General features: G+C 37.0%; 1 protein-coding gene across 1 annotated transcript in view; it reads right to left on the bottom strand.

Moving 5' to 3' along the window:
- The window catches only part of TEX10 (testis expressed 10), a 51,996-nt gene that overhangs the window by 11,238 nt on the left and 25,843 nt on the right, over positions 1-14,915 (bottom strand). The window contains exons 10-11 of the mRNA XM_018070028.2: positions 6,408-6,496; positions 5,085-5,218 (exon numbers count right to left, since the gene is read on the bottom strand). Coding sequence (XP_017925517.1) covers positions 5,085-5,218; positions 6,408-6,496 — 223 coding nt within the window. The remainder of the gene's footprint in view (positions 1-5,084; positions 5,219-6,407; positions 6,497-14,915) is intronic.

Consider the following 14,915-nt stretch of genomic DNA (forward strand, 5'->3'; position numbering starts at 1 on the left):
AATCTCCTGGCAGGGTTTTTAATTTACATGCATTGACTTGCTATCTTTATTGATTTGCTGTAATTTTTCATAGCATATCACTGCAGATACAGCTTTCCCAACTGTATTTCACAAGGCTTATCCATTTTTGACACAGATTAGTATATTTCATTACATGCATCCCAAGGTTTTTGAATTCAAGATTGCTTTTAAAAGCAGCTGACCTTCCCTAGTGTTTGCTCTTAAACATTTTGAACATTAGGATGAATATTTTATTTCTCCAGGTCAGGTATGTGCTCGATACAGCTCTAGAATCTTGACTTCAAGCAAATCTTCAAATTATCATTTGCCTTCTCCGTCAGAAATGTTCAGCCATCACAAACATCAAATATTACAACAGAAATTACCATGTATACACGGTTACCTTGTTAAACTCTTCATTTCTGTGGGCACTATTTCATTTGATACTGGCAGAGCAATTCAATTACAGGGGAGTGAACAATATTACCGACAAACACTGTGGGCACAGTTAAAATGAGCCAAGACTGAAAGTCTCTTCCCTCAGGCTGCAACCATTTATTCTGGAGTCCCATTTATTTCAGCTACGGTGGTATGCGTTTAAATAATTGGCTTTAACAAGGCAGAAGTAATTTTAAGAAGAAGTTGCTCCAGAAAAGGAACCAAGATCCCCACATTTAACACAACTTTTAGACAAATCATGAAGACTAACCTTTATAGCTATGCAAAACAGCATTTAAAGAGACACTTCTCTTAAGCATTGCTCCTTAAGTGGAAATGTCCACTATTTAAAAGCTTCCACAAAAAGTAATGTTACTTCAGATTTCCTCTATACCAATTACCACTCTCCAGACAAAAAAAAAAGTTACAAACAGTATCCATCTCAAAACAGATTTTGTTATAAACCACTTAAAAGCATTAGTTCCTATCAGAAGTGCATTTGTGTGGCCCTTTTACCAGTTACTGCTATCCTCATGCTACAAAGTGCACTGGCTATAATAACACTCCAGAAGTCCAAACTGCTGTTTGAAAATGCCTCAAGTTAATTCTTTTTCTTTACAGAACTTGCTCTTTCTCCAGAGACACACCTTTTGTTCTCCCACATCTCTGGCCTGTGCCTGTTATACATTAAATTCTCTCTTACAGTTCTTTACCATTAGAAACACAGACCACTCCCTGCACAGCTAGAGACAAAGTTGTGACTGCTTTCCTCTGGGTTTGGAAACAGAGTTGAGCAGTGAGCAATAAAGCCAACAAGCCGTGGCCTCCTACAGTCCTCACACCTGGGGCCCTTCTTCAGTACCATAACCCCATCTGCTCCTGTTTCACAAGCCCCTGATGCCCCCATGGGCCAAGCAACAGCTCCTGCTGAACTTGGTCTGGAGCAATGCTCACGCAGGCTGGTAGCTGGCTGCTGCCAAGCAGGATGATGAAACAGTTTTAAACTACCTTGTGCTAATCTAGAGGCTTTTTTCTCATCCACCTGCTTATTTTTATAAACATTCTGGGCAATTAGTATTTGCAACTTTATTCTTTTTAGCAGCAAGCCAAAAACTAGCCAGTGTTTTAGACAAAACAAGAGGTGGAAGAAAGATGATGATGGAAGGGCTAATAGGAATCTGATCACTAGTCATATTTATTCATAGGAAACCAGGCTATCAAATCCTAATTCCATCAGAGTTCCTTATTTATTTTCATCCACAATAAAATACTTTTCCATTACTAGGAAACTCTGAATTACAACTACACGATGAAAACTCTTAAATGAACAACTCCCACCATAGAGTAGCGGCCTGGATGGTGCCTGCTCTGCAGACAACGAGCAGAGTTCTCACTTACTAGGTATTTTAAATTACTACAAACATTTTGCTTAACATTACAGAATCACCATAAACTTCCTTATCCAGCAAGGGAACACATGAAAGATTCAGCATTCAGAAGCTGTGCACTCTACCCAGTTCCATCAAAAGCGTGATTAATTCAAGCTGGGGTTTGTTATTTCCTGTAGCACTTCTTTATCTAAATAAAGTCATTTTCTGTCACAGCTATAAGTATTTTGATTCCAAAATTGCATCACACCTTGAACTATGACAACTTGGAAGAAAGCAGTCTCCAAACCTACCTCCCTCAAACCCGATGAACAGAGAACCATCACATCAAACTGTCTTTCAAGACACCCTAGAAGAGCCTTGTGATTTGCTGGCAGTTTCCTTTACCCTAGAGGCTGCAGATCTGAGGTTTGGTTTTTTGACTGAGGTTTTTTGTTGTTGTTGCTGTTTAGTTTATTTTCTTTTGAGAGCAGAGTAGCTTGTTCAGAACCTAGTGGAAACTACTTGCTCTACAAAAAGTATTCCTGTGCAGCTTGTGGCAAATCTTGAACTGAAAGGTTTTCTTCAAGTCTGGATTTTTCTTTTTTTTTTCTTTTCCTTCCCCTCCTTGGTTTTAAAAATTGTCCAGCCTCCAAATCTCAAAGTTTTTATGGACTACAGTCCCCAGAGTATTATCTTCACAAACAGAGCATTAAATACAGTATTGGTCAACATGTTGGAGGTTGGTTGAAACAAGGAAAAAATGAAAACCCTTAAAACTTAATCAATACAGTGCTGTATTAGATATTTGAACACAGAGAAACAAGTAATCTAAAAACTGAAATGGTAACTTCAGCATAGTTTTGTTTATATATCATTTACCATATCTACAACTGCATCTGAAATCAGAAGCAGACAAGAGAAAAGTGAATGGAATTCTGTGATTCATAAAAGGAAATGGTTGTCTTAATACTGATTATCACTTCTCACTGTAACACAAACAGATATGCCAGAGACCATTATTACCAGATAAGAGGCAAGAGGAAAGAATATCTTAATGTTTCTCCAGTAAGAAAGCAAGCAACTGAAGAGGTGCCCCTACTTTTTTGTTCACAAATTCTGTGGGGAAAAAATAGCAAATCTGGGGGGAACACCCCAAACAGCATTGCAATACCTGGCAAGCATTTAACAGGAACAGTTGGACTTTCAGATCAAATATAACTATAACAAACCCCCTCCCCATACAGTGAATCTCATTACATAAAATCAAAAATAATCTCAAAAGCAAAAATAACAAAGGGATTTGTTGATGGTGAAACAAAAGTTATGGGTTTTTCCAAGGGGAAGAGTTTTCAAACAATCACAGAATCACTGAAGTTAGAAAGAAAACCCTCGAGTTCCTCTAAACCAATGCTCCTGCTCAAGCAGAGTCAGCTAGAGCAGGTCACAACATGTCTAGCCTGCTTCTGAATATGTCCCTAGATGGGAACCACAATGTCTCTAGGCTACTTATTCCAGTGTTTGACCAGTCCCACTGGGACAAAGCAACAGTTCAGAACTCTGTTTGGTCAAGAGCCTACAAAATCAGGTGGGTCTAGAAGGTTTCACCCTTCTTCACACAGATTTTTGATGTGTGGGATTTTTGTTCCTATTCTCTCTTTCATAAAGAGTTCAGAAAGAGTTCAGGTGGACTCATAACTGCAAAAGTAGTGCAATGCTCCATAGGATGTCCAAATCATCTTTCATTTCTAACCAAGAATATCCAGCTCTTTGCTTAATGATTGCCATCCACTTCTGAGAACTTGAGAGAGCACCTTGGATCTTTCCTAAGAAAAGCTACTTTAACAAAAGCAAGTCTCAAGTTTCTGAAAATACCAACTCTCCTTGTTGGCACCAAAACACCAAAAAGAAAGTGGTAGAAGAAATAACCTCAACTTGCAACCAGGAACCCAAAGGCACAGAAAAGGAATCAAACTACTTCACTCTTCCCTATGTGAAAATAGTCCTACTGCATAGTTTCACAACTAACTTTGACAGATTTGTGGGACAGAAGCAAAAAGAGGAAGGAGAAGACACAAGAGGTGACATTTTCAGAAGCAGGTATGGTGTATATATAAATCGTTCAGATGCTGTATGGGATTATACTAACTCTTTGAGAAACAAGTAATCACTGGTACGTTCACAGAGGAACAGGACAGGGAGAGAGCATTCTGGTCTTTCAATACTGATGAAAGGTATTTTTAGTGAGAAAACACTTCATTACTGTCCAGAAGAGACAAAGCAAAACAAATTACAAAGTTTAGCTGCTCCACAGGCCAAATGACTAAAGGCAGGACATCAAAAAGGTGTGTGTCAGTCATGGTACCAAACAACGACCTTGCTTAAAATACTTTTCAATACATAGCAGCACACATTCAGTGTGTGTTTCAGGCTATCGTAAGTTTCAGTACATTATCACTTAAACATTATGAATTAGAAAACATCTACTGTTCCACTTTCTTGAACCAAAAAGACTGCCACGAAAAACCATACAACTAAAACCTTCTGTTTCACTTTTCTTTCTGAACTCATGGCTACGATTTCATAAATACTGTCAAACTGGAATGTCATTAAAACATGATTTCACACCTTAAAGTGGTTTCTGTTGAGCTAAACAATAAAAAGACTTGAGCCAGAAAGATGACTAATGCACCTGTTTTGAATAAAATCTGGCGGCTCAAATCCCTTTAGAACTAACAATAAAACTAAGCTTTCAGCTCTTATACTCTTAGACATGGGTGCAGAATTCACACTGAAGTTTCTAATTCCAGTAAATTTTGATTAACTAAGCATCAGAAGTTATTCTAAATAATCACCAATGCCAACTTAATATTACTCCAAGTTGAAACCTTATTTAATACAAGTGCTTTTTAATTAACAGTTGCATTTATCTTCCAAGAAAACTCTTTGTATTAGTATTTTTACGATTAATTTGCTTTTGAAAGCTGAAACATATTGCTGGTCCTAATCTTATTAGTGTTCAAGAATTTCCACCAAGGCTTCTACCAATTTTTTCCATGAGTATTGCTTTGCATACTACATGTCGGAACATTTAACTTCTAAAGCAGCAGATAATATATTATCTGATGGTTGCAGAAAAATGTTGGCTGTTTTACAGCTATTATGTTTTTCGTTCTTTTTTCAACTCAAATCTCAACAAGATTTAGGCATCTGTGGAAAAGGGATGGAGAGCACTTGGAGTTTGTATGCTGTCATTTAGAATTAGTGTTGATGTATTACCTCTGTCACAGCCCAGTGGTGTAAAAACTGGTCCAGATCAGTTAGGTAAAGACGGATAGGTGAAAGCTGTGTCTGGCTAATGTGTGGTTTTCCTCTAATGCCCTGGAGACTAGCCAACTCCTCTCTTGAAAACCCTAGGGAAAAAGAAGCAGTACAACAGTATCACAAAACAAGCCAAGCAGTGTTCTACTTCAACAGCATCATTGACAAACACTGTCTTTTAAATTATCTCAGCATAACGATTTTTTATTGAAGGCTCTTGCTTGGTATTTTAAATTAAGTATATAGAAGTACAATTTTGACTTCTGAAAGAAAACAAAAATATTTGAAAAATCAGTGGCATACCCATTTAAACTATAATTTGGTATTAAAAAAATAACTTTAAGAGGCCAAAGTTACGCTATTTTCAATATATGTATCTTTAAAAATAATAAAAACAGGTATAATACAAAATACTTGACAAGTGTTTACAATAACTTAGTAACCTAATGTAACCTCAGGGTTAAAAAAAAAAAAAATCATTTGGCTTATTATTTCTAGCCATGTATTAGATGTTTTAGTAAAGCAGTAAAACTGCTCCACAACAGTCACACTCTGGTTTTGCTTCCATTTTCTCTGTTATCAGGACAGCACTTTTTTCACTGTTTTAGGAACAAAATGGTAATTTTTGAAAACAAAGTAGTTGAACATTATAAATAACAGAGGTGATGAAGAAAAGCCACTTTATTTTTTACCACGGCACAAGTTACTGGAAATTATTTCTTAGTAATATTACGCCATTTTAACCACTGTAATTTCCCTAAGTTGCATCACCACAAAATACAACTATTTTTATAGCTGAGTAAGAATAGAGTAGCAGAAGTAATTCTGCTCACATGCTGACCTTGGGCAGCTCACTTCAACATACTTTGATTCTTTTATTCTGATGGAATGTTTTTAATAGCATAAGCATGTTCACAGGAAATCCCAAAGGCACTGATTTATATTGTTATGAGCCAATAAAAAGCATCTACTTCAAGCTAGGAAAAAAAATCTGTTCATGTCATATGCTGAATTTAGGTTTTTCTCTTATTTTCCAAAGAAAGTTGCTAGAATGAAGAAAAAGTATGCAAATATTCAGCCCAAATGGAAAAGTGTAAGTATAAGGTATCAAAAGTCACATCAAGAGAAAAAAGGGTATCTCATATCAAAAATATGTAACAAAATTAGAATTACTTTCAGGAAGTACTTACAACACCATTTATTCTGAATTAAATTCAGTAATTTACTACCAAAACAAATTCTATTTTGTTAATTCTGAATTATTACATTCATATGGATTACCTATAAGGGTTGAAAACAAGAAGCTGAAATAGTCCACATCATTCATTGAATTTTCCTGCACTTGGCACTTCCAGCCTGCAAAGGATGATCTACACAAAACCAACAGCAGACAGTTTATTAAAAGCTATATAATTACGAATTCACAACCTACCTGCATAATACAATCAATTAGCATGCCTAAATTATTAATTCTAGCATTCCTTTTTCTAACTGCTGTTGTTAAAATAGCATTTTAAATAGCTTCAAAACAGAACTTGCTCTTTTAAAGACAGGCAATACTGAACTTTTTACCCCTGCATGGGCTTAGGTTGTTAAGATGATTAAATTACTGAGCAACTTTTCAGAAATACCAGTATAACATTTAATATAGTGACAACAGTCAATACATTGTACATTAAACTAGTTTTATTTCCCTTACTTGGTAAATGTCATTATATTACAAAAACTGGACTGTATTTTCATTATACCCACTACTTTTAATACAGATTTTTACATGAACAACAGATCCCATCTAAAAGCAGTCTCAGAATCTACTTTAGATTTGCTGAAGATATTAAACACAGAACTAAGTTAAAAACTTGGCTGCAGATTTAGAACACAAAAAGGAGCAATATGCAAAGACAGGAGCAAACCCATTATCAAAACTGCCTGACACTTCCCTTCTTGGGGGCAATCAGTAAAAAGTGGAGCACCAGCCCACTTTTGTGTCTCAAATTGTGGAAACTTGGAGCAGACACCACTGACCACTGCCACCACTTGCCATGTATCAGTGCTGAACTAGGAGAAAGCCACGATCTGGGAATAAGTACATCTCACACATGCTTCCCTCAAAAGGCTGCACCTCAGACCTACATCACATTATGTGAAAAATGCATATTATTCAAATTGACTTGTATGCTGCTTTTGGCACTGCAGACTATGGATCTTTGCTGTAAGAGATTGCTGCTTTCTGTTCTTACAATCTTGTGAAATTTCAGAGCTTCTGAATGCAATTTTCCAAGCCAACTATCTGCCTCAGATCATTTTTTTTCCCCCTAATTTCTCTCTGCTAACAGCCAAAATGGCTTAGCTCATGGATAACAAAATTCTGGAAAACTTGTTTTGCAGAAATTTTTTACAGCTCCATGCTTTGGGAGCAAAAATATAAAATTTGGAATACCTTTGTGCCAGGCATATGCATTTTGCCACCCATGAAAATCCATCCACAATATTTCAGCATCCACAAAAATGACAGCTAGAATATGCACGTCTGGAGTTACTCGGGGGAAATAAAAGAGAATTTCAGAATTTCTTTAAATTAAACAAAAACTTCAGGATTCCATCAGACTACCATGTAGGACAGTTGATTCTAGGGAAAAAAAATTTCACAGCTGGGTGAGAGAGCACAAAGTAAGGCTTTATTAAAGAAAGCTCCCACTTCACGTTGTATTCTTATTGCCTGGACGTAAGGATTTGTCATATTTCAGGCGACATAGTGAGCCAGGCCTCAGAGAAGGACCAAAGGCCTCCTGGGTACTAGAAGGGACCATGCAGAGGTGCCTGCACTGCAAAGTCACTACTTCCTTTCCTTAACTTGCAGTCTCTCAATCTAACGTAAGGCTGACAACTTGGCTGCCAACACTGAGTTCTCCTGAGTCAAACCCCTTGGTCACGGAGAACAAAGAATTTTTTCTGTCCTTCCAAGGAGGTCCCAGTCCCATTGATTATAGCATCAAAGAGATTTCACACATACTCAACTAAACCAGCAAGAGTTCTTGCCACCTATTTCCCTACATAAGGCGAATATTCACACAAGAATTAGATCCATATACTAGAGAGAATGAAGCCCATGTCCTGTTCAACATAGCAGAAGAAACTGCCTGCATCTGATGGAGAGGGATCGTGAGTCAGACTTGAGGTCACTCATTACACCAAAATAAGCCTTGGGGAGCATGGAGAGAGATTCAGGAGAATTCAGAACTTACTGGACACATAAATTCAAACTGTGATGCAACCACTGAGCAAAATGGTGGGAATGCAAGAGGTTGGAAGAGATATGTCACATGACAAGCTGCAAAGGGATTGGGGAAATGTGAAAATAAAAAAAAAATATTGGGCAGGAAGAGAAAACATAGAAATAACTTATGATAAGCCTGAATTCAGGGAATAGGGACTTACATGGCAAATCTAGTTGGAATCTGGTTTAAAATAATAAAATAAAAAAATATTTTTCTATGCAACAGTTAGCAGATGCATTGAATTCCCCCTAAAGGACCAGTGCATGCAAGAATTTTAGATGAACTCTAGAAGAGAATGAACAAAAACTCAGGATTCATTGCAGAATAGCGAACACAAACTGCAATAGGTTCAGGAGATCCCTGGACAGGAAAAATGATTCTGAAGCTTATTGCTAAACATCTGAAAATCAAACATTCATTAGTTTTGTTTGCCTATCCACATTTGATTATCTGCACACTAGAAAACAGGACAAGCGCATTAAGCATCCTAACAGCATGCCAGGCTAAGTGCCACTGGTGTACATGTAAGAGAAAGCAGAGAGAATCCCTGCAGTTCTGCCCAGGGAACATGGAGGCAGTGTAAAGCGCAAGTCCTTGACAGAGTTGTTAAATAGTTTTAAGACTCATCTACAAGCGAGTTATACTGAGTCACACACACAAAACTAAGATACCCAAATTCAACTGCAGTTTACTTTTTTAGAAAATGAAAGCTATTACATGCATAGAAGAAGCCTCGAAGTTAAAAGAGCATTAAGGTTAAAAATAATCTAGCATTAAATTTAGAAAGTGACAGAGAAGGTTGCCTGTAATCTTCAGCTTGGCCTCTCTGTGAATACACCTTGGAGTATGATAATACTATGTGTCATATTTTCTCTAAAAAAAAAAATAGATCTATGCCTCATTCAAATCAAGGATGAATGGATCAATCAGGATTACACAAGGAAGGATAGCACAGTCTGACCTGTTCCTGCTTTATTTATCGCATCATCTATAACATGCACAGCGCATGAGGCATGAGACAGTTAAAAAAAACAGTAGAAGAAAGAATTAGCTCACAAATTCAGGTAAACAAATGGGTTTCAGGCATTATACTGGATCACCCTTCCATCTGTACTGCAGAGGTTCTATGAGGTGCTAGATAAATACTTTTTAAAATTGAAAGACAGGAAGTCAGTGGTAAAACATTTTTCCAAATATCATCAGATTTTTTTTTTACTTTTAGAATAGAATAAAACCCACATTATTCATAGTGGAGGCTTCTCTCACCCCTTATTTTCTGCTAGTTATCCCCAGCCCTGCAACAGCTCAACAGTAAGTAAAAAACTAAAACAGGCACTAACAGCTGTGGAGTGATACAGCTTCAAGAATATCCCACAGACCCATCCGATCTCTACTGCTCCACTTGCATTTACAGTGAATTTGAAGTCAATCCTTTGTTTTCAGGATAGAAAATGCTAAATATTCTGAAAAATCAGAACCCAAATGTTTCATACTGAATTCCTAAAGTCATCAGGTACTTCTGTGAACTGGTTCTGTCTATATCTTTCCCTTGCCTCAGTTCCTCATCTTTAAACTGGGAAAAATATCACCTCCCTATCTCCTGGAGCTGTCAAAATTACTTCAGGACAACAAAAAAATTCCATGGCTAGGGCCAGGGGAGGAATCACTTTGTTTTCCAAGTGGGACCTAATACAATAGAGAAAACACAGAACCTTCTACTGAAGGAGAGACAGTGTAATATGAAGTAAACACTCCTTCACTCCTCATGATGTATTCCATACAGAAAGTAGAATGGAAAAATAACATGAAACCATGTGATTAAAGACTACATGAGAATCCCACAGATACGATAAATTAAGACCAAGACCTATGTCTTTCTAATAATACAAACACAAGCAGAGCAGCATTACAGCACAGGAGAAGTTTGTTTAAATAAAAGTCTAACCAGTTGTTATCACCTCAACTGCCTTAAAACCCAAGTCTCTATAATGTAGTTAAAGCTCCTCAATTTTGAGGTTCGAGTTACAGGAAATCAAAAATAAGATAAAGAACATTGAACAAGAGACATTTAATTCTAGAACAGATGTTGATGTACTACAAATACATTACAAACTATTTCAAAAATCTTAGTTCAGTACATTATCACAAATAATTAGAAACTGCATGCACTTTTAAAATACATTTTCAAGATCCTTGTAAATTACATGTTAGACATTTGATTAAAAAAATTATCTGCTTTATATGTGGATGAGAGCTAATAAGCATATTATAACTTCCCTTTTTTGAATAAATTATTACTGACAATGGGAACCTGTTATCAAATTGCATACGAGTGAGACCTCTCCAGTCAACTAGCCCAAACCCACATTAAGTATGATGAATTACATGTTGTAATTTCCATAAGGTCACCTGCTCTCCATGAGAACCTCTCTACTGAGATTTAGAATTGCACCTTTAGGTAACCTGCTCTGTACACCAAATGGTATTAAAAGAAAAGCTGAATCTGATTAACTTAAAAATAACTGCTTCTCTTGCCATTAGCATAGCAAATATTTCTCAGTCACAGCAAGTGTGCAGTGCATTCCTTTTATCACTTACTGTGAACTTTTCTTTAAACTCCAGATGGACCTCACTACTTTTGTTCACACTGTTATTTTCAAGTTGGCTATATCACAGCTGCAAAATAAAAACAACTGCAGTTGATGCACAAGTGGTTATTTCTCAACTACGGACTATTATTGCTGTGCTTCCTGACATAAACTAACTACCAATTGACTTAAGGGTCAGGTTTAAGGTGTTGGGTTTGGCTTGTGTAGTCACAAGGAGTCCTTGTGTAATTCAGAGGTCTACAGTAGAAGAACTCTGATGAACCTTGCTGCGGTTATTTCACTTGTCCTCCTATAAAACACCTCTGCTGAAACTCCAGCTCAGACAGCAATGCACTTGTCAAGCACCTGCTATGCAAGTTCTGCTTGAAATTTGGACTTGGGTTGGGTTTTGATTTTTTTTTTAGCAATAAAATTGAGTTTAACTGTGATTAATCTCAAACCCCTGAGTTCAGTTTTCAAGTATTTTAAAGTAAAACATGAAAAACCAAATGCAAGATTCACAGTTCTTCTGAAGCATTGATACTATCATCCTTTTGTTTATAAATGCGAGGGTTATAAAATTCAAGAAGTGCAAGGTCAAGGGTCTGGATTTTCTGTTCGAGGAAACAAAAATCCAATTCTTTCACCTTCCAGGAAAATGTTCCCACCAGCATAATTGAGGATATGTAGTGCAGGGTGTTGCTGAAGCTTTACAGAATTATTTAAGCATTGGCAAGACAACAGCATGAGAAACCTAACTTATACTGTGATAAGTGATCCCATTTTAAATTTAGTTTATCAACCACTGATCATAGATTTAAACCAAGGCCTCCCACAATTGTTTAATTCTAGACTATAAAATCATTCTAAAAGGAGTTTCCCCTCTATTTCTTCCACTGATACTTCTGTTCCATACAGAACATTTTAACAGTCATAAGCACAGCTCATTCACTCATTTCCTGAAAAAAACTAACTGCATTCTAGGCCTCAACTCTGTGAAAATCTAATAAAATTATTAAGTACACCTACTCAAAACAGTTCAATGACTAAGTCACTGTGTTAGGAAATAGGAAATCAATCTCCCCTTAAAATGAAGATAGTGAATACAAATTTTCTGCAACCTCAGCAAGTGCTTTAACCACCGAGACATTACTATTAATTTATCATTAAATTGTCTTTCAAATACATCAGGAACAGAAAACTTCTGATTCTGTACACGCAGTAGACAACCACTGCACAAGAGTCACTTGGTCTGTTCAGCCTGGAGGAGAGGAGACTGAGGGGAGAACTCACTGCTGTCTACAACTTCCTCATGAGGGGAAGAAAGGGGGGCAGACACTGAGAGGGGAAGTTCAAGTTGGATATTAGAAAAATATCACCCAGAGGGTGTTTGGGCACTGGAATGCAGGGAAGTGGCCACAGCACCAAGCCTCTCTTGAGTTCAAGAAGCGTTTTGGGCAATGCTCTCAGGCACATGGTGTGACTCTTGGGGATGGTCCTGTGCAGGGCGAGGAGTTGGACTCAATGATCCTTGTGGATCCCTTCCAAGTCAGCATATTCTGTGATAATCATACTGCAACCAAGGCTCAGAAAGTTGTTTCCACTGCATGAAACAGGGCTGAGTTTTCCTTCACAACCCAGGACCACAGATGTGGAGGAAAACACCACTTTATCACTTGTGAATCTTCCACTGTGATCAACCAGACACTGTACTTACAAAGAGTGTTTACTGATCCATGGAAAGGAGTAGAGGAAAGGCTTCCTTCTTTCTTTCAGCTTCCTATTTTTATGACCTGTGCCACCTATGATTTCTCAACACAGCAACTCTAATATCAGTTCAGAGAGTTCATCTATCAACACAAAACTGTTCAGCTGATGATGAGTACTCATAAGGAGAAGGAGACTTCCACAAAGATACTGCAGCATCCTTCTCTAAAGCTAATTCAAATTCTTCAGCACGCTGCTCAGGGGTTACTATCTGAGCGCAGAAACAGTACTCTGATGAAAGAAACCACACTGTTCAGGACAACACTGTACAGGTGTGCCTCCTAGCCAGCCTTCTCACAGGACTGTTATGAAGGCTTCATGTGTTACAGATGCCCATCTGCATAATTAGTAGCAGCACTGTCTGACAGCCATTTAAAATAGTGCTTATATGCAAAAACACCTGTTAAATATGAGGCAATGGATCACTTATGGAATTAACTATGAGCATGGAAAGTATCTTACAATACATCCCAAACACTCCCATGTTCTCATTCTTAGGAACCGTGTGTGTATAAAAAACCAGTACACACTGAAAGGAGCAAATCCACTTGCAAGTATCACACTAGGACTGTTGTACCTATACGGAAGAAAAACATATCACATTTTCCCTCAGTGTAGGCATGTACTCGCACTACTGTAAAACATTTTCTTTTAAAACATTAAAAAGCCCTGTGTCAATATTTATCTCAGCTCTGGCACAGTTTATTCCTGTTCAGCTTTAATGAAAAATAATTTCTGTCAAATTGAAATGCAACTGCAATAAAGTATAAACTCAGGTCCCTGCATCAACTCAATCAAATCAGTTTTGTGGTACATTGCTAATGAGGATGATCATTCTCAGTTTTCATATCAGTTCTTGAAAAGACAGGAAACCATGACTGTCACAAACTGATGTTGAAATTGCTAAAAGAAAAAAAAATTGAATCTTTGGATACTTCTCCAACCGTATACTATGTCATCATTTGGACTAACTTAGCACCAGGTAGCACAGGTCTTGAACAAACTCTAAGAGCGAGTGAAGAGTTTTTATCTTCTTTTTCCCCTAACAGGTTACTATATGTAGGTATTAGTTTGTTAGTGTGAATTTTTTATTTTAACTTTCATTATCTCTTTTGAAGGATCAAATGTTTCCATTTGAAAATGTGGCAAAATACAACAAACATCTGCAAGGAATTACCAGGGATTTGAGGAAAAATATGAAGCCTATTTTAAGAAAACAACAATTGAGCTATGCATTGTTAAAAGTAAGCCTGTCAGCTACTCATTTGCTCCATGGTTGCAGAGGTTGTCTGAATTGCTTACACATTATAAATGAGGGCACAAATAGGAAGAAACATTCACTAATGAGCAAACGGCATTTACTGACTGGTGCAATTGTAGTGCAGCAACAATAATTCTTTTCCCTCTGATGAGGAATATCACACTACAACTGCCCTAGGGAAAAACATAGAGGGCTGTGTCCTTAAACAGAAGCTTAGACTTCTCCTCTCTCAAGTCCTAGACCTTTACATAACAGTAAGCAAGGAAAAGGAAATTTGCTGACCAGAAGGGGATGAAAGAATACAGTAACCCGTAACCCACCCCAGGGTATGATTCTTGATAAGTATGGATCCTTTCTCATCTTGCAGCAAGGAAAAGAGATAATTATTTTACCATTCATCTGTATACCCAGACAGGGAAATTCCAGCATTTTGGAAGCACACTCTTATTTTTGGTTTATATTCAATAGTGCCTTAAGCATTTTTGTTACCTTTTTGTTTCTAAATTGAGGGGTGTGAAAATATAGCCAGCAAAGGCAATCCAGTGAACAGAGACCTTACTATTCTTACATTTTTCCTAGCAACCCATTCATAATTACTACACTTTTCTATAAATGTATGATTTTCAACTTACTGTCCAAGATGTACTGAGCTGACTTTCCATCATATACCATTTGTAATGATTTGAAAGTTTTTAACTTTTTTCTTTGGTTTTGGTATTTTTTTTATAAGAACTTAGTTCATTCTGGCAAAACTTTATTTTTATTTATGTATTTTTAAAATAAATACACTGTTCTGAAATATTTTCTACACTTCATTTGCATAGGAATTACTGTATTCAGTTGCTCTATCAGAGTTGCTAACCACAATAATGGGTTACAATAGCCTCTCCAAGTC

This window comes from Manacus vitellinus, unplaced genomic scaffold (assembly GCF_001715985.3).
Source record: "Manacus vitellinus isolate BGI_N305 unplaced genomic scaffold, ASM171598v3 scaffold_17_pilon, whole genome shotgun sequence".
NCBI classification, from domain to species: Eukaryota; Metazoa; Chordata; class Aves; order Passeriformes; family Pipridae; genus Manacus; species Manacus vitellinus.